A 21,380-nucleotide genomic window follows, 5' to 3' on the forward strand; every position below is an offset into this window, starting at 1 on the left:
GTAAGATGATAATAGAGTGCATGAACTGTAAATACAATGCACCTTGCTGCTGCTGCACCTTGGACATACAATTCATCTGTAAAAGAACCCTACAATAACGTTTACACCAAGTATGTCCTAAGATACTTGGTCAAACTGGCTGAAACAACTTTCACTCTTTCTCTAGGCCCATACTGTATGAAGGCTGTTGAACACTATGCAAGTAAATGTGTTTCCTAAGTTAACACTACTACTTGCAAAACAATCTATTATTTATTTTGTATACTTTCAAACTATTGATATAACTCAACTGCCACTTTGTATTATTTATTCACCAACAGCAAATACAAAGCACTGAATGAATATAAGCTAGGGTTTAATCCCAGTAGTCACTGCCATTATCTATAAGGAACCACATATTGCTGGTGATTATCCACTGGTGTTCAGTGGAAACGTGAGTAACACTAAGTACTCTAAGTTGTTTAGGCAGTAGGAAACCAATCCAAGTTTTACAATTCTACAACTGATGTTATACCTAATGAGGGAAAATTCCAAGAACTCCACCAAAAGACAAGTAGCACACCACTTCCGGCATCTGTAGTGATGCTGACCTGAATACCGTTGCACATCCGAAGTATCAGTGATCTAGGTTAACAGTTAACCTGAGTTGGTGTGTTCTGTGCTGTGCTACACAGCACCTAGAGCTCTGCCTTCTGGCCTGCACTGTGCTGTACTTACCTCTCGACCACAAGGCAAACTTTGCTGGTTAACTATAACAGAGAAGTCCAGTACATGAGGCTACACCAGCTGTGTGTCCTCGCCTTTCTTCATGTAAGACTGCAGTAACAAGTTCTCATTTGGACATCCTATTTGGCAGTAGAAATGATGAACAGGGTTGTTTCCATGTAAGAAAAACCTGTAGGAACCTGAATCACCGAACTAGGCTAACCTTTCCATAGACTGGTTCCGCATGCATGGCACACCGCGCTCTGACTGGAGATCCATTTGATGCTGCACAGCTCGGGGTTCCCAGCACATGATGGGACCTCAGATGATACGTACTAACCTTTCTCTCCTTATAGCTTTATCTGCAACCTAGGACATTCTGAGCAGTACATGACAGTGTTTGAGTGCCTTTCATACTGGGTTCATAACAAAATTGCAGCTCCCAGTGCAAATCAGCATCTTGGTCCCATTTAAAAAATGATAAATAGGCATGGGTACATTATAGTCTCACTGGTTGTGCCTATCCAACAGAAACTAAGCCTTTGCACCACCTGTTCTGGACGTCCCAATCCGTGCTGGGATGACACAGAAGGGAGAACAGAGGCCAAAGGCCAGGCCTCCGGTGTGGCACAAATGGAGACAATCTGTGAGGCAAAAGAGTAGGTGTAAATCAAACAGACAGATTCTTCCGCGTTTAATGTTAATCTTCACTGGCTACATAGGAAGCAGTTTATAAACTTAAGATATCTCAGATACACAAAGAACTATCTGGACCAAACTGCTTTCCTCAGACTTCCAAACAATATGTAGCAATCTAAATAATTCAGGTACTTCTGAAAACTGAATTATATGTTGTTTTTTAAACTATGCTATCTTCTTCAGTTTGACATGCCACAAATCCATGGTATTTGAGAGGCAGAGGAATATATTCCTCCACTAAAAAGGCAGCTCAATACAGAATTACACAAATTTCTCACAGAACTGATAACGGAATTTTATTTTTTCCCCCATATGCGGATCACAGCTTTTATAATTTTACTAATTATAACCATAATAAATATGTATTCCCTCTAGTCTTTTATATTGCTGAGCATGACAAAAATTATGTCTGTCTAAAAAAATAGCTGGAATAAAACTGAACTACATGAGCCACATAACTTCTAATATTCATTGTATTCAAAGCATGTCATAAATAGAAAGCTCTGTAACAACTGCTTGATTTCCCCTTGGTTTTTACAGTTTTCAAAAGCTAGACCTGTAATTTAAAAACGTATTCCTGATGCATGCTAAAGATATTTGTATTTTCTCCTTCAGAAGACAGTTTGAAATGTCTTTTTTCTGCTTGTACGTTTCTGAATTAGAAATCAGAAGGATTAACCCTTTTACACAGAAAACATGAAGTACAATACAAATAAATAAATAAAACCTGCAAATAAAGTATGCTGAACCCCTTCAAGCTTGTTCTCAAAGGTGGAAATAAAGTGGATATTGACCCGGAACTGGAGGAAAAGGATTTGGGAGGTAAACTGCTGGAAAGAGAGATAAAAAGATTATGTTTCTGCTACTGTAATAGTGTATAAGTGTACCTTTTGAATGTTTGATGTGTACAGAAAAACTTCAGAGAGCTTAGGTAGTTTTCGTTCCCTTCCAGCTTAATTGCTTCAGCCTTTTTATCCTTGTCCTTTCTATATTTTTTTAGGATGTATTTTCGCTCTTCTGTGGTTTTTGGCTCCCATAATCCTCTGCTCACATTATTTCTTTTGGTAACAATAGATAAAATGTATTCCTAATATTCTGGGTATTCTGTGATATGACACAAGGAAAAAAAATGTTTTAGAGGAACAAATAGATCAAGTTGTATTCGCTTGTTTCCCAGATATTTCTTCCTTAATCCTCCACTACTTGAAGCAATGAGTTCAGGCAATCACAATGTAACACTCTGCTCAAGGAGACTGCAAGCTGTATGTCAGCTTTTACCTCAAACTCTAGCTCAATTGTCATGCACAGATTTCTGTTTTAGGAAGCAATTTTGTTGTAAAAACAATCTTTCAACTTTCAACTCCCTATTTTTTTTAATGAAGCTAAATTTGAAAATTAAACAAAAATCTATTTTCTTTTTTCATTTTCTGCATATCAAAATACAAGACAAATCTTACACCATTGGAGTGGATGCAGCTTCCAGCCTACTGGACCACAGAAACACCGTATACACAGTTCCTCCATGTATCAATCAAGCTATTTATCTTGGGAAATATTTTTGCAACAAATATTTCTATTTAAAAAAACAGATGAAATTAAGTTATTTTCTGTTTCAGTTGGAAATTGTTACAATAATGAAAAGTTACCAGCAAAACTGACACTAGAGAGCAGTCTCATTAGAATGTTTGTGTTCCAAAGAGCACAAACACTGAATACTTTTAATACTTTCAATACTTTTTTAAGAAAGATGAAAAAATACAAGTAAAACTGAGCATTATTACTGTCTTTTATGTCATATGGCCAGGTACCAGTAAATACAGTATGGCTTGACATCAGTCTTAATTATAGACCATGACCAAATAGAAAACAATTACTAAAATGCCTGCAGTCTCACTTCCTGAAATGCCTATTTTAGATGTAGGAGGAATGCAACAAAATTGAAAAAAAATAAAAATAAAAAGAATGTTTTTAGGGCACTTCCCCTCACCCCCCATTTGCTCTACAGGTTTGGAACCACTTAATGTGTTCAAGGTCATTAAAAAAATTACTAGAAGATTAAAAGTTACCAAGCCTTCCCTTAAAAAAAAAAAAAAAGGAACTTCCGTCTCCTACAGTCTCTGAGCTACATCGGAAGGGCATCACAGTCAGAAGAATTTGGAATGCAGCTTAAGTAGTTAGCACATAATACAGAATAGAAAGACCTGACTGAATTCGTGTTAAGTATATAAAATTAATTTTCTGAGCTGCAATGCTAATTCTCTGAATTACTGTGGACCGCATGTGTTTTCTCTATGCATTCTGGCATATGAAGTTGCACTTCTGAGCAACATCATCTATTACGTCAAGCTGCTTTAGACTTCCTTTTGTTCCTGACAAAATGGTAAAAGAAAGAAGAGCTATATTCTTTGCCTTAATGTCCTTCATCCCACACTGCAACAACAATCTCTACAACAACAAAATAACTTGACTGAGTCAGACTGAGTCTGCCAGAGTGAAAACCTCTTTGCGAAAACACAGCATCAGTAAATAGATGTTATGGTGAACAATAAGTAAAGCATCTACCTCCAACATCTTGGATGGTACTGATTCAGAGAAGGCACAAATACTATTTAATTCCTTCAAGAACCAGAGGGCATCAGTTGCTATGCAGTAGCATAGCACACAAGAAAGGAAAAAGCATGCTACACTTCAAAAATACAAGTTGTCACCTGAGAGCAGGAAAGAGCTCCTCTGCAGGAGAGGCATTTAGATTGGGAACATTTAGCGATGCAACAGCAGGTGTGCCAACTGATCTCAAAGCTTTTCACCTAGTGTACAGAGATGGCACTGAGTACCAAAATGAAACATTAACTCTTCAGGCAGAGTGCTGACAGCATAAGGTACCTTTTTCTCCAGGGGAGTAAAAGAGATCTTCCTTGGTCTCTTCTTTTTACCACGGGCAACAAAGGAAGACCAAGTTAATTACAATTGCTAATCCTTATTAGCAATGATTAGCACAACAACATTAAGTGGTAGATGGCATGCTGCAACTTGAAGTTTTACGAAGAAACAGTGATACTGAATATTACCCTGAAGATAGGTTACTGAGATATTTAGAAAATTTGACATGAAAAATTAATAACTGAACATAATGTACAGCAATTCAAACATCTATGCAAATTACCTCTGCATAACAATTTGAATGATTTATACTGATGAGACAAAAAAAACATGCCCCTTCCCCATGTCTCTGTTTCTGAACTCTGAATACACTTGTGCCATTTAAGCAAGATGTCTTTATCAGCTTTTTTCAGTGTTCTATGCCTGTTTTTTCCAGCTACTTAAAGGATTGTCTCTTGTTCTCTACTGTGGGCCTACTCAAGCTCCGAGACGGTATATCACAGAAGAAACCAACCATCTTTGCTCAGTTTGATACCAAGGCACTATCAATTCCAGGAATGAAAGCAATGGCATAAGAGAACATGTCTCAAATGACCTATGTTCCTCTTTTTTCCCCAAAAAATTCCAAATAGAAAATATATTGGATACATCATGCCTAGAATCAATTAGGTGCCTGTAAACAACTGATAACCAAGGACAGCTGTAGCATTTGTATAGCAGGTCATCAGGACAATGCTTAACAGTATAATACCCATGTTTATACATTTTAACAGCACTAATCAAGCATCTTCAAAACTCACCAGTAGCTAAATATTCACCAAAGCTTATGTGGTGAGTCATTTAGCATGTGAACAACTCACACAATGCTTATAATTTCAACATTATATACTGAGATTTGCGAAGTAGCCTATATGAAATAAAACATTTGGAAAGGCTGCTCAGTTTCTCATCAATACTGGCAGTCTAAAAGAATTTAGGAGATACTTTTTAAGATAAGAAAAGCTATTTTAGTAAATTTCATCTTCGTTAATGATCTAAGCTAGTATGTCAAATTATGATCTCTTACTGTTCACCTGATCCTGTATGACTGTAACTTCCGAACAACAGTTGAGGCAGTAAGATTACATTTTGCCACAACTACATTTACCAAAGACCACCTAAAATAAACCTTACTTAAGTTTTCCTGAGAACAATTAAGTAAAGACTATGAAAATGAAATACTTTATAAAGTAGTGCTACAACTTCTAAGCACGTAAGCAGTAGCAGAAGAGCAGAAGTAAGCATTTTTAAGTTTAACCCAGACAGTTATTTCAAAATGTTCAAATATATACAGTATGAGTATATGTAGGTATACACACATATACATGTATATGTTGCTCAAATGCTGCAGTGAGTAGATGTGGCAGAGATTTCCCTACTACAGGCTATTACAAAAAACTCATTTTGCCATGTCCTGCTAACAAGACTTTCAAAAATTGCTTTTTCCTTAAAAATATTATTGTTCTGATATAAAACTATGAAAGCAAACAACAAAAATGATTTTCAATTGGTCTCTGAGAGTCAGTTATGCCTTTATCTATCTTTGATATCTACTGCAATATAAACAATCCAGCTTTCTACTCAGGCTGTCTCACTGAGTTATTTCAATAGAGCAAACCTATGAAAATTTTATGACTGCCCCTTCCCAATACAGAATGAACAAACCGAGAGACATGCATAACAATACTTAGGGATGCTCATGGAGAGGTGTGACTTTTATATTTGTGCTCCCTTTTCTCTGCTTGTGACCTTCAAAGATAAAGGCTTCTTTTCACTGTGGTAGATTTTTTTTTTTCACACATCCAAACTGGCATTTGGTGGAAGTAAATGTGGTAATTACAGATCCTGCATTAGTCTGCTTGTTGTAGTGAGTGTTGCTTTATAGAGGACCTCTAAATAGTGTACTATCTGTAATTGCAGTCTAAATAAATTTTCCTATAATACTTCTATTGATCTAACAGAACAAAAGAGTTTAAATCCCAGGCAAAACCAAGATGACTATTAATGAAAATTCAATTACCTGTAGAAAGTAGTAGTGGAGGAGACAATGCCGATTTTCTAATTATGCACTGTGTACAATTTACTTATACTAGAACCATTTCTTAGTCTATACATGTGCATATATTTCATATTGTTCTATCATATATAATAATTAGTTTCAAAGATGTAACTGCTTTACTTGAGTATTTCATTTTTCCAAGCATACATTTTCTAAGCACATAATTATACTCCTCTAAGTGTGTAATTGCTAGCGCACAAAAAAAACACAACAGAATTGTTTAAAGAAATGTCTGATATTTCTTTCATCACCTTTTAGACAGAGAAAACTCTTTTTACTCCATGAGCTGTAGGCCATATACTGCCAGTTTTACATATGCTAGACTATATCCTATTCTGTTAATAGTCTTGCAAAATTATTTTTCACGTTATCTTCTTCACCCCAGTGACCTGAAAACAGAAATATAATCTACTCATCTAAAGTATTTGAGCACCACTGATTGAAATCAATACTGTATGAGCTAGATAATATTTCACTACTGAATTGCTTCACATAACTAAAATATGGTAAAAGTTTCATCCCTCCCCGAATCTCACAAAACAGAGTAAATGCTGCAAAACAGCCTTGTGATAACTAATATTCTCAGTAAAACAAAACTGTGGTTGTTATCTCAATAAATATATGTCTAATTCAAAAGATAAAAAAAGTCTCGTAATTTAAGATGAAACCTTGTCTTTTTTGTTTTGGCTGTAAAGTTATTTCACTACAAAATAAATACGGGTTCCATCAAGTCTTGGCATTAAAATTGACACAACTCAATTATGAAATTTTTGGTTCTTAACTGCTTTAAAATTGCATTAAGAAACAAGATAAAATCAACGATACCTATGAAACTGTGAAGTGTGTTCTAACAAGTGCAACAAGTAGATTTTATTAACAACCTTTTTTTAACGGAAAATTTAAAGGAAAAAAAAAACAGATTTCATACTAAACAGAATGATCTACGTTCTCTCCTTTAACGTGGAACTGCTTATTATCCATTCTGCATGGTTCAACAACGTAGGTCAGCAGCAATGCCCATAATCCTTTCTAAATTTTGCTCCTTTCTGCATGCATTAGACACTGCCAATGCATGAAACATCTGATTTGCAGCTAACAATAACAGATCATTTTCCCATTCATTTCTAATAAGCCATTTTTTGTGTCAGCATCATTTTTTGTTTAAACTTCCGATTTTACTGAAGTTTTCTAAAAAATAAAAGGCAACATGCTTTTAGAGAACTGTTAAATGAAGACAGCAAAAGCACAAACAAAACTGAGTTTACTATCACATGCAACAGGTGAGCATTGTAACAGGTTTGGATTACAAATAACAAGGTACTGAAGCCTGTCTTGAAAACTCTTTCTGCTGTTCTTCTGTTCGTTGCCTCTCTTATTCCTATCCATTGTAGTTTTAATTCTCACTCCCTCACTTGAAGAGTATTTTGTGGTAGCAGCATTTTTGTTATTGCCCAGAGCAGCAGTCACAGAATGGAAAAAAAGTCATTGTATTTTCATATTGGTATCATTACTATGTAACATGATGGAGGGATGACTTCTACTGAGTATCAGTCAGGAAAAAAATAAAGTATTAAAAGTTACAGCCTAATCCTTAAAGAGAGCATTTAAGTAGTCTACAGCAAAATAAATAAAACGTCAAAGAAGCAATGCTACCTGTTGTAATTTGCACTGCAGGCAATTAGTCATGCTTTGTTCAATCATTTTTATTTATTTGGCTGTATCTCATTATGAGCACCCACTCTCTCTCTTACAACCCCCTTACGCTTTATCCGCTCTTTCATTCAGTACTCTTACCATCACTTACCATCAAACCTAAAAAAAAAATCAAGAATACCCTAAGATGGTCCAAGTTGTTTCTCCAAACCTCTGCCTCCTTTACCTTGATGCCTCTGAGCAAATTCTAAATTAATTTGTAACAGTTTCTTTAAAAAAAAGGAAAAAAAAAAAAAAAGAAAAAAAAAGGAACTCGCTGAGGTTTTCGAATCCAGTTTTTGGCAAACTCCTGCAGAATCAGTTCTTCCACCTCTGGAAACCTACCTGACTCCCATTTCTAATCTTTCTTCATCCCTACATGAAGACGTGGTCCCACACGAGATCCTAATCTCTAAACTGGAAAGACAGAGATTCAAAGGGTGGTCCATTAAGTGGATAAGGAATTGGCTTGATGGCCACACCCAGAGTACTGGTCAATGGTTCTCACATCCAGGTGGAGCCTGATGACGAATGGTGTCCTTCAGGGGTCTTTTCAGTGTGTTTCAACATCTTCATCAATGACATAAATGATGGGATCGAATGCACCCTCACCAAGTTCGCAGATGACAGCAAGCTGAGTGGTACAGTTGATACCAAAGAAGGAACAAATGAAATTCAAAGGGACCTGGACAGGCTGGAGAAGTGGGCCCATGTGAACCTAATGAGGCTCAACAAGTCCAAGTGCAAGGTGCTGCTCCTGTGTCAGGGCAATTCCAGACCTGAGGACAGATGAGGAGAACTCACTGAGAGCAGCCCTGTGGAGAAGGACTTGGGGGTTCTGGTGGATGAAAGGCTCGACATGAGCCAGCAACGCATGCAAGCTGATTATCCCCCTCTTATCCACTCTCACAAAGCCCCACCTGGAAAACTGTGTTGGAGAACTGTGTTCAGCTCTCAAGTCCCCAACAAAAGATGTGGACCTGTGAGACTGCATCCAAAGGAGAGCTATAAAGATTATCAGAGAGCTGGAGCACCTCTCCTGTGAAGAAAGGCTGAGAAAGCTGGGGATGTTCAGCCTGAAGAAAGCTCTGTGGAAACCTCATTGTAGCCTTTCAGTACTTAAAAGGTTATTACAAAAAGGATGGAGAGGGACTCTTTACTTGGGAAGGTAATGATAGGACAAAGGGAAATAGTCATAAACTAGAAGAGGATGGATTTAGATTACACATTAGAAGGAAATTATTCACTCTAAGGGTAGAGAGGCACTGGAACAGTTTGCCCAGAGACGCTGTGAATGCCCCATCCCTAGAGGTGTTCAAGTCCAAGTCGGATGGGGCGCTGGCCAACCTGATCTAGTGCATGGCATCCCTGCCAATGACAGGGGGTTGCAACTAGATGATCTTTGAAGTCCATTCCAACCTAAGCCATTCTATGATTAGATGCAAAGCATTTCTATGCCTTTCAGTGATACCAGAGTACTTAATTCACCTGTAACATACTTCAGGCTGCTCACTGCAAGCTCATATGGTTTTAAAGCTGGTCTTTACAGATGACTTCATAAATGTCTCCTTTGGCTCTCACTCTTGATCTTCCCTGCACTAGTAGAAGACTTCAATAGCCAATAGCCTTAGAACGTAAACAAGCATCAATTAACATGTGGACAGGACTTCAGGATATACAATGAGACAGAGAGTTTAAAACATAACAGGTCTTTTATTGGTAACAAACAAAAGGCCAGCAGGTGCCAGCTGAACTAATGTACCCCCCCCCCCCACCTGCGGTAAATCCACAGTCATTCCCCCAGTCCGTCCCTGGCTGAATATCCTCGTCAGGCTGTGCCTTGATGGTCTTCCCCCCTTTTCTTCTTGGGCTGGACATTGGCCTCCCGCCTCACCCCGGTGGTCTGTACCAGCTTTATTGATGGGTGTCTGTGGCTTGGATGTTGTTCTCTGGCTGAACTCTTGATGCTCTGCGCCAACACTGGTGGTGACTATCTGTCCCAAATTGCTATCATTTTGTTAATGTCAACCCACCACCTGATGGTCCGCAATAACTTGGTTAATGGGTCCACTTCCATTTCTGGATCATCCACCTTTTGATGCTTGAAGGGAGGTTGGCCATCAAGGTCATCCAGGTCATGGGAGGATTCCCTCTTCCTCCCAGGCCACACCATTTTATCCATCCTTGGACGCTTCCGTGGGGGTTGGCCGTCAAGGTCATCCAGGTCATGGGAGGATTCCCTCTTCCTCCATGGCCGCACCATTTTATCCATCCTTGGACGCTTCCGTGGGGGTTGGCCGTCAAGGTCATCCAGGTCATGGGAGGATTCCCTCTTCCTCCCAAGCTGCGCCATTTTATCCAGTCTTGGACGCTTCCGTGGGGGTTGGCCACTGAGGTCATCCATTTCTTGGGATTTCCTCTTCTGACCCAGACAGAAGATTACAGCCATCCTTTGGCTTTTGCAGTCCACTGCTCAAAGGCTGGCAGTTCCTGCCTGATTTCTCTGTGCCCTGGCTACTTCAAGTCTCCTTGAGCTCCAGGAGCGAGAAGCTTGGCAAGATGTTGCCAGACACGGGGCAGCCCTTTTTATAGGGTGGGTGGCAGCGTACACTGAGGTGACATCGCAGTAGGTGGCAGCTGGCATCACAGGAGGCCCCTTTGTGACAAAGGAGGCAGACACTGAGTACACCCAGCATCATTTTGCTCATCCTTAACACAGATCTAAGAAGCAGTCTTCTCCGTTTCATCTCCAATTCATCCATCTTACATGGCTCAACAAATGGTCTACCTTGCTGTGGGAGATGGTGCCGATTAGGAGAAACTTCTTAGAAAGAGTGGTTGGGCGTTGGAAGGGCTTGCCCAGGGAGGTGCTGGAGTCACCGTCCCTGGGGGTGTTTAAGGAAAGGTTGGACGTGGTGCTTAGGGACATGGTTTAGTGGGTGATGGTGGTGGTAGGGGGATGGTTGGACCAGATGATCTTGGATGTCTTTTCCAACCTGAATGATTCTGATTTTACAGTTGCACATGTCCACTTTTCTGTGCATTTTCTCTTCAGTAGTTCAATCTGACCTTGAAATTAAGAAAGCTAAGGTTTCAGGATAGAAAGACAAAAGGTACCTCCATCTACTTTAATAAGGCTTTTCCTCAAATGGGAAAGCATAGTCAGTCCATTCCTTCTCCACACTCTGCCAGTACAGGAAACACCATGAGACAGCCTTCAGAACCACTATGACTCAGTACTTTTCCTCCAAACACATTACACATTGAGCCACCCTGTAATTACAGATACTGTGATCTCCTTTCCCACCTCATCATGTGCAGGAGAAGAAACAAAGCAGAAGTTTGTATCTGTATTTTTTCCTGCATTCTCACTTCATCCACCATAGGATAAGTGAATCTCAACAGAAGCACAGTTCAATCATTCTGCTCTCCTTAGCCCGTTCTTTCATGTTTGTCTTTTAAATGTTTCCATACAAATGTGACCAGATAGTTGAATTAATATCACCTATGTATTTGGTCCAGTCTTCAGTCTTCCATCACTCCTTGCATAATGAACATCTTACCTATGGGTATATATATATGGAACTTGCTATTTTAAAGTATCAGAATCCTGAATACATACCAGCACTGAAGAACTGCACATAGGAAATTCCACATTATTTCCCATGCATTAAACATAGGACTAGACTAAATTTAAAGGAGATTTAAAGTGCAGAATAACTCATGTTAATTTATGTATACTTGATTTTACTGTTAAAATCACCTACTTATCCCAAAACTGTTTTGGGATATGTGCTCTACATATTCAAACTGATGGAAAATCTGGATGACTGCAGAAAGAAATGCACAAAATCTCCAGGGAAGGAAGGGACCTTTGGAGATTGTCTAGTACAACAAAACAGTCAACTAGAACAGGCTGCTCAGGACCCTCATCCAATTGAGTTTTGAGCATCTGCAATGATGGACACTCCAAAACCTCTCTAGGCAACTTGTTCAATCACCCTTACCACTTTTCCTATTTAGGCAGACTCTCCTATATTCAATTTGTGCCCATCACTTGTCCTTTCGCTGAGAAGCACCACTGAGAAGCGTCTGGCTCTGCCTTCTTTACCTGCCCCCTCCCCTGCAGTACTTACACACACTGACAGGATTCCCCATTGACAATTCATCTCATTAAGTTATATCAGGTTGGCCAGGCATGCTTACCCCTTTGTAAATCTATGCTCCTGATCACCTTCTTATACATCGTCTGCGTAGAAATGGTTTCCAGGATTAATCACTCCAACATCTAACCACAGACTGGGGTGAAGCTGACTGCTCCACAGTTTCTCAAATACTTCTTGCTTTTCTTGAAGGTAGCAGTGACATGATTTCTGGCCTTTTTCTGCCCTTTTTTTTCCCTATTCCATGGCACACTTCCCTTTTCAGGCTTTCTTCCAATCCTCAGGAACCTTTACCAAGCAACCAGACTATTTAAAGATAACCAGGAGTGGGCTCAGATTTCCTCAGCAACTTCCACCCTATCGGGTTCCTGCAGTAGGGAATCTCTCGGTACCACCACTCATCCTTTCCTCCCAGCACTGTTTTGTGGCTCAGCTTCAGCTCATTCAGACGCTTCACTGGACAGAATTTCCAGTCCCTCCTCTGCTACCAAGTCTCTGAACCTATTCCGTGGCTGCAAAGCTGCAGATAAGACAGGACACCTCACCCTGATGTCAATGTCATGCTTCCAGCCTTCATCCTCACAGACCATCACAAAGTATTTCCCAATCTCACACAAACAGACTGCCTGCTCTTCCTTCACTATGCTTATGAGTTCAGGTTCTGGTATCTGCAGTGCCTTGGAGAAGATGCTGTTGCTCTTCTCATTGCCTCTGAAGCTGTGCAGTCTGCTGACTGCCTCCTGCAGCTCATTTACTTGGAAGCACAGATCCTCCTCTAGTGCACATGCACCTCTTGCAGGCAAGGACACTGTACCCTGACCCCCACCGCCGCAAGAGGCCTCAGACATTTCCACAGCCCCAGGCCTGAAGAACAGCATCCTCCTTTGGAAGCTCAGTCTGTTCTGAGATCTCTGATATGCTGGGATAGTTGCTCCAGTGGGTGGCTGGGGACTGCACCCTGCAGCACCATTGCTAAGCACAGTGTCCCTGACAGTTTCTGGCCCCCCTGCTGCACTAACTGCTGCCTCCAGTGGCTGTGCTCCAGGCCTGGTAGTTACCTTCATCCTCTCCTGCACTTCTTGAAAGGGTGCTTGACTCTCCCTAATGAGGATTCAGCTGGAAACAGAAGTCTAAGAGCCCCCTTCGTTCAAGAAAAGTAGACAACAAAGCTTGTGAGAAGCTGTCACAGCTTGCTAATAGTCACAGCCTCCTGTAGCCACTCCTTACACAAGCTGCAGGCACCCCGAAGCTCCTTAAAGAGTTCCTAACAGTCCTCAGAAAATCTAGCATAGCTCAAACTACAGCCCAGGAACTGCTGTGCAAACTGCTTCATCTGTTCGATGCACTCATGTATTTGCATGTTATGTTGAAAATCTTTTTAAACATGTATTTTGTATTTTTTTTTAACCTACAGGTATGATTAATATGGGTAACTTACCACAGCTCATGCACTCACAGTTACCTCATTATTTTAGAAACTGTTTTGTGCTCCCTCCATTTAACCCACATTCAACAAAATGATAATTTCATGACTCTTTGGGTGTCTGTAACCAAAAGGTATTATAAAACATTTATTTAAAACACATCTCCCAGTGATTTAATACACTAGAAGGAACAACACTACTGTTCCAGATGGAAAGCTGATGAGCTGGCTTGGTGTATTTTCATGTTTCAATATTGATTTCACATGAAATTTTATATTTTGTTAGGATTTTAAATAAAAATGCAACTATCCTTTCTGAAAACTGTTGAATAACAGCCAAAATTTACCCCAAAGGCTGCAAAATGTCAGTGACTTTTTTAGTACATACTACTGAGATGGCAAAGCAATATTTTGTTTGCCTAAGGCAATGAAAACCCTAAGGCCGATTTCACACACCGCATTGAAACAAGCGGCACACTACATACTTCCAGTTGTTAGCAGTGTTACCAGATAAAAATATAAAACATTTGCTGTCTTTGTAGGTAACATTTGTTTGCTCTTTCACAAATTTCTTTAGATAATTCATTAGTATGTCTCCCAGCCGGCCATATAAATCTTTTGAAGATGGCTTTGAGTAAGAGAACAGAACTTGGTACTATGGTGAAAATAAAATTATGAGTCACAACTGAAGATGTCAAAAGCACAACAGCCAAATGTTTTGGGAAACATCTCAGCAGCTAGAGAGGAAGAGCTCGCCAAAGAACCCTGAAAAAATGCCAGCTAAGAAGCCAGATGCTGCTTGCAAAAAAATGTTCCAGAGTTTGGCATCAAGGACCATTAAATGCCAAGCTGATCCCCATCTGTGGGAAAAGCTGTTTACTGCTTCTGGGGAAGAAAAATTAAGAAGGAATATGGCGGTAGTTTAAAGTAGTGCCAGTAAAAACAGAAGGCAGACTAGACTCAGCATTCAAATTGTAATATCACAATTTACTTTTTAATACCATGATAGTTTTAAATCTATTAATTTAGAAATAAACATTTTTTAAAATATAACGCATATATATGCATGCTTTTACTCATGGATCTTTGAGGTATCTTTGACTCAGTTCTTGCGTAGTTCTGAGAAAACGCAGAGACTGCTTTTAACTTTACTTCTCCGAATAAATCCTCTCCAGAAGGGGGAAAATGAAACAGTATGCTGCTTTCTGTAACAATACTATAATCAAAGCTCATGGTATGCACAACACAGAACACTTTGTAATGACATGACAAGCCATTTTTTATGTTAAGAACAGTTACACTAATGAAAATTAGTTTGATTTTGAAAAGATAACTTGGCTTCAAATGCTAAGAGGCAAAGCAGGGAATTACAGCAAGAGATGATGTATTTGTGAATGGACTGAGAAGTAAAAGGAAGGGGAGAGATTAAATTTAACTCTTGCTGACAGTATGGTTACCTAATCTGTCAACTGGCATACATTATGATCTAAGTAAATGTGAAGAAAGATGATCATTGCATGGGTAATAATTGAAGAAACATTGCAAACAAGACTAAAACAGTTTGAGGTTCAGAAGTAACTCAAAAGAACCCAGTTAAAAACAACTGATCTCAGTTGTTTCCAGCTCCAGTATTTCAACTGGAGTCTGAGGGGTAACAGGAAAACTAAAACAGAACATGAAAAGCAACAAAAGGGTCTAAAAGAAGAACATTTATATATGGGCAATATTTCTGCACATTATCAGTAATTTCTTCCAAGTGCTTAAGGAACTTATGGCCCATAGTTAAAGGCGATTCTGGCATTCAGCAACTTTCATCTTTGTAAAAGTTAGTGGCAAACAGGGTTTTAGCATCAATCTTCTCTGAATAGGAGAAGCTGGCTCCTAGAATTTAGGGGCATACAAATAACATTCCAAAACTACTCAAATTTTAAATTTAAAAAAGTTACAGATAAACTGTAACTATAAAACAGGAGTAGGGCTCTGTTTAGGAGGAGGTTAAAAAGTAACTAGATTAAGTAACTAGTTGATTGATTCAACTGCTGATTAAAGATAATTTTTCTCATGTCTAGTGATTGTTGAAAGGGTATGACATCAACAGTCATAGAACCATTCAGGTTTCAAAAGGCCTTCAGGATCGTCAAATCCAACCAACCATGAACTCGACCTACAAGTCCCATCACTAAACCATGTCCCTTTGTGCCTTGTCCACAGGCCTCTTAAATACCTCCCGCAATGGGGACTCCACTACTTTCCTGAGCAGCACATTCTAATGCTTGGCCACCCTGTTCACAAAGAAATTCTTCCCAATGTCCAATCTGAACCTCCCTTGGTGCATCTTGAGATCATGTCCTTGCATCCTATCCCTTCCTTCTCAAATGAAGAAACAGACCAACAGAATCCTCACTGCAATCTCCTTTTAGGTAGTTGTAGAGAGTCATGAGGTCTCCCCTCAGCCTTCACTTCCCCAGACTAAACAACCAGAAATCCCTCAGCTATGCCTCATAACTCTTTCCTTTAGTCCCCTCACCAGCTTCATGGCTCTTCGCTGCACACAATTGAGCACCTCAAGGTTCTTCTCCCAGTGAGGGGCCCAAAATTAAACATAGTACTTGAGACACGGTCTCATCAGTGCCACATACAAGGGGACAATCCCTTCCCCAGACCTGCTAGCCACACCATTTCTGACAAAGGCCAGGATGCCGCTGGCCTTCTTGCCCACCTGGGCACACTGATGGCTCATGCTCAGCCAGCTGCCAACCAGCACCCCCAGGCCCTTGCCTGATGGGCTTCCCAGCCACTCTTCCCCAAGCCTGTAACGCTGCATGGGGTTGTTACGACCCAAGTGCAGGACCTGGCACTTAGCCTTGTCGGGTGTCCTGTGACTGGACTCAGCCCATCGATCCAGCCTCTCCAGACCCCTCTGCAAAGCCTTCTTACCCTCAGGCAGGTCAAGAGCCCTGCCTAACTTGGTACTATTTGCAAACTTACTGAGGGTGCAACTCAATCCCCTCATCCAGATCACAGACAAAACTGTTAAACTAAAGTGGTCCCAGTACCAAGCCCTGGGGAACACCACTGGTGACCGGCTGCCAACAGGACTGAACTCCATTCACTGTGACTCCTTGAGCCTGGCCATCCAGACTGTTCTTCCCTCACGGAACTGTACACCTGTCCAAGCCATCAGCAGCCAGCTTCTCCAGGAGAATGCTGTGGGAAAACAGATTTACTAAACAAACACTTCACTAAAATCCAAGTAAAAAACACTCACAGCCTTTCCCTCATCTGCTAAGTGGGTCATCTTGGGAAGGAGACTGGGTTAGTCAGGCAGGACCTGCCTTTTATAAACCCATGCTGGCTGCACTTGATCACTTGACTGTCCCTTATGAGCCGTGGGATGGCACTCAAGCTGATCTGCTCCATAACCTTCCCTGATAACGAGGTCAGACTATAATTCCCTGGATCCTCCTTCCTGCCCTTCTTGTAGATTGGAGTCACATTCACTGACCTCCAATACATGACATAGAAAAATATACCTAAGTCTAATTTCCCATTTCAGATGGAGAAGTCCATTGGTATGCTACAAAGAAAAACCAGCAAAACACTTAACATGTTTTGTTCTTTGTAACAACCTCAATAAAGAACACTGCCAAAATGGCAAATAGCATGAATCTGTGGGATTCAATCCAGATATATGGAAAGAACTGAGCATTCTGGAAAGACACAGAGTTAATCCTCAATGTCATTTATTAAATTCATATTTCAAGCTATTCTACATCACTGTAAACACCAGTTCATCTATAAAACTATGTTACCTATTATTTTGCAAGAAGAGTTGAAGAGATTTTCACTTAGTTTCCCTGTAAGATGGTAACAGCAAAGGAGACCCCAGGGCTTTAATTAGGGTTTGTTGTTATTAGGGCAGAACCTCAGAAGCAGCAGAAAAGATGGTACAATAGGATAGAGGAGAAACCAGGAATTCAGCTGGTAATAGATGTATCTGTCTGTAAATGTTCAGAGACATAATTTGAGAGTTTATGCTATCATGAGAATTAGAGTGAGGTTCACAGCACACTGGAAATATATGCATGGTTGTAACTTCATTTATTTGCTGTGCCATGTGCATAACTGAAAAAGGAAAAAGGAGAAAAATTTCTCATTTTATCAGCTGCACTAAAATAAACTGGAATGAAATGGGAATTACAAAACAAATGACTCACATTACCAATTCAAGCTTAACTCTTGATTCAGGCTTTCTTATTCTAAAACACTTTTTTACTAAAATCATGTATCTGAGAAGGTATTTTTTCCTCTCAGTTGCCATGTTATTTATTTTACTATTAAGAGAATCCAGTGAGAAAAGCATTCAGTTCCGGCATACTTGTTGATCCTTTAGTTCTGACAGCAAGATTTCATAGCAAGGTTCAAAAATGAATACTGCAGTTAAATGAAATTCTTAAAGAAATTTTTTAAGTTATTTTAGTTTGTATTATTTTTCTCATTAACACAGACTTGAAACTCGGCACTTTTTTATTTTTTATATTCTTTTCTATTTATTTCTCTATACAAAATGTATTTTTAATTATCTAGTTTTTCAAGAATTGACCTTTTCAAAAGAATTTGAAAATATTTAGAGAAAATAAGCATAAGGGGATTATCAAAGGCACAGAAGAAAGCTATGTTATCTATCCATTCCATTAATTCCAGTTAGAAGTGACACCAAGTGATATCAATGGTGTGGACAACTTCAAACAGATTCAGGAAATTCTGAGAATCACTGACAGCCTCTAAACTTACACCAGGAAAATAAACACTGCCAGACAAGGAAGAAAACTGTACTGCTTTATCACTGTTGTATTTCCAAAGCAGTGCTTGGCATGGTTTCAATTCAGACCAACTAGTGATCAACCAAAACAATGGCTAGGCACAGATCAAGAGTTAGAAGACGAGCCAATGATCTTTTCTATCAGGCAGTTAGGACAGAGTTATCCTGCTTCACAGACTACAGTTAATTTTAAAGATATAGCTGCATGTCCTTAAAATCAGATACCGGGCACTAGCCCTGCTCAGCTACCATGAAAACAAACATTTTATTGCTGTTGTTTTCAAGAGAAAAGTGTTAAAAAAGTAATAAAAATTAACTTTTTTATATTGAGTAATTGTGAAAATAAACAGTGTCTTTTACCATTCGTGAATATAAACTAGATCAACTCTAATGACTGAAATTAAATTGCATTATATAATACAACAAAAACTTTGTTCAGTTTCGCTGTGGTTGCTAAGTCTCAGACTCCCAGTTTCAATTACAGGTATCTTGGAAGAAGTTGTTTTTCTTTGACTTATCATGACCTTAATATATAATGATTCAATGGTATGTCTAGTTTTCCTGTTCTGATATGTCAAAGAGGACAAATAGCTGTGAGGAAAAATACGTGTGTTGCTTACAGTTCAAACCAATTCTCCTCTAAACATTTTCTGTAACTGTTCAGTATTTGCCAAATCCAGAAAAAGTACTTTGAGCATTTTTTTCATCTCACTGTACAACAGGGAGTCCCTGGATTTGCTCTTACATGGTTGGTCCAGCTATGAATAAAATCTTCCAGAAGCTGAAAGGATTGGTAAGATATAAGGATAGGTAACAGGATGCATCATTGCACAATCCATCATAACATGTCATAATTCAAATTGCCGTAAGGTAACAGCTAATCAGGCAAAAAATATGCAGTTATAAAATTTTTTCATTAGTAATCTACAAATAACTAAAAATTTCACAAAATAGTAACTACATAAAACTTTTTTTCTATGTCCCAATAAACTTAAAAAGGGAAGAAAATCAATTTAAAGTATTTTAAATTTTCTCAAACTTCACTAGTCTTATTGTTCTGTTACTGGACTGAAAAAAACACCAAAATTGTACATCTCATACTATATAAAAATTAAGTTCTAGGATAACTGAAAGAATTTCAGTTAAATTCTGAATATAAATTAAAAAACATAAAAAGCATTAAAATTACAATGTTTCACTTGACTTCTTTTACAGTAAAGAATTTAAAATAAAGACTAAAAAAAGTTAGAATTTTTAATTTAATGTCACAACTGAAAAAATGCCCGAACTAAAATCTCTCTTCAGGATTCTCCTAATCCGTAATTATGTAATTATGCCAAGGCTGATCATGAACTGTTTCAAGTGAACAAGGTGGTGGTTAAAATAACAGAACTTAAAATTGTCTTTGACAAGTGGGGAAATTGTCTGTTTTCAACTGTGAGGAGTTTTCTTTTCTGACTACTGCCTGTATTACCAGGACGGAACTGTGCAACAACTAAAATGCCTATAGTCATTACACTATGTTCTTAAAGCTGCTGTATCAGTATCTATTATTAACAGTTCACATTCAGATACAGACTAACTGTTCTAGTATTGATATTATAATATAGGTAAGCCTGGTAAGGGTAAACCCTGGCTATACACACCAGAAGCTGACGGTTTATGGGGTCCTTATCCCTGTAAAGCTGAAAAATATATTTATTTTAAATCATAAATGCACCAATTGTTGGTGTTTGTTAGAAATACATTTAATGTCAAATCCTCATTTTCTCTCAGCATGGCTGCAAATTTTAGCTAAATTACTATTTTGTTGTCAATTTAAGACACAAGGTGGCAGCAATGATACAATCTCTTTAAGATCGCACAAACACATCCACTCCCACTACTTTTACTCTTAAAGCATCTCGTGCTTACGGGGCATATATAATAGAGATCCTGTATTTTCTTTGACAATATGCAGTTCCAGGTTAGGTTACTCATTAAGTGTTTTGAACTGATGCTTTTTTAAAAAATATCTGTCAACGAATCATTATGTTTGCTGACTTCAAATGAATGTGCACTGAAACAGTGTACCCATGACAGAAGTTGTTAGTTCATCTTTGTGTAGTAACATTCCATTCACAGAGCTGAGAAATAAAAGAATAACTGGGTGCATAGGCTTGTCAGTTCTGGAACATAATGATATTGTGAGAAGATGCAATGCTTACTGATAGCTGTTGAAAAGATCTGTGCAGGTGCCGTTGTTTCTGCAAGGCTCTGAATTACATTCATTTGATTCATATTCACAAAATGTTCCTTCCCATCCAGGCAGACAAACACACTGGTATCTCTGTAACATATTAAGGAAGGTAAGTAAACGGTTTTTGTGTATTTCTTAAATACGTTTACAGATGATATTACATATATTATTATACATATATAATATATATGTTATATAAACTGTGTGTTTCTTGTCTTCAAACAGGTGATTCACTATTTCAAAACTTTAAAAAATTATAAACTTCTTGATAGCTCAGCCCCCTAAGATGATGAAAAATGGGGTATGAAGTAGATACATGACAACACAGTATCTGCCAACTTATGTAATCAAAAATTCTTTACCATCTCCTCCTCCTTCCTTCTAAGTTTTTGTAATAAAAAATATTACCTCTCCCATAAAACTACTTGGCTTAGATCTTATGCTGACACACCTAAAACACAGGTGCTAACAATCATCTGAGTTGTATTGCTCAGCATGCAGTCCAAACCAAACTCAATATAAAATAATTTATCACGAAGTTCTCAGGTTTATACATCCCACTTGTTTAACATCTTTAATATGAAATTGTGTAGTACTGCACAAATGAAATAATGATGCACAACTTATGGCATGATAAATACTGTCTTCTATACATGTGT

The 21,380-nt window shown here is 38.7% G+C and overlaps 1 protein-coding gene across 1 annotated transcript in view; it reads right to left on the minus strand.

Moving 5' to 3' along the window:
* The window catches only part of EYS (eyes shut homolog), an 855,622-nt gene that overhangs the window by 501,009 nt on the left and 333,233 nt on the right, over positions 1–21,380 (minus strand). Inside the window, exon 21 of the mRNA XM_083831800.1 lies at positions 20,690–20,811. Coding sequence (XP_083687926.1) covers positions 20,690–20,811 — 122 coding nt within the window. The remainder of the gene's footprint in view (positions 1–20,689; positions 20,812–21,380) is intronic.

This window comes from Anser anser (genome assembly GCF_964211835.1).
Source record: "Anser anser genome assembly, chromosome: 3".
NCBI lineage: Eukaryota > Metazoa > Chordata > Aves > Anseriformes > Anatidae > Anser > Anser anser.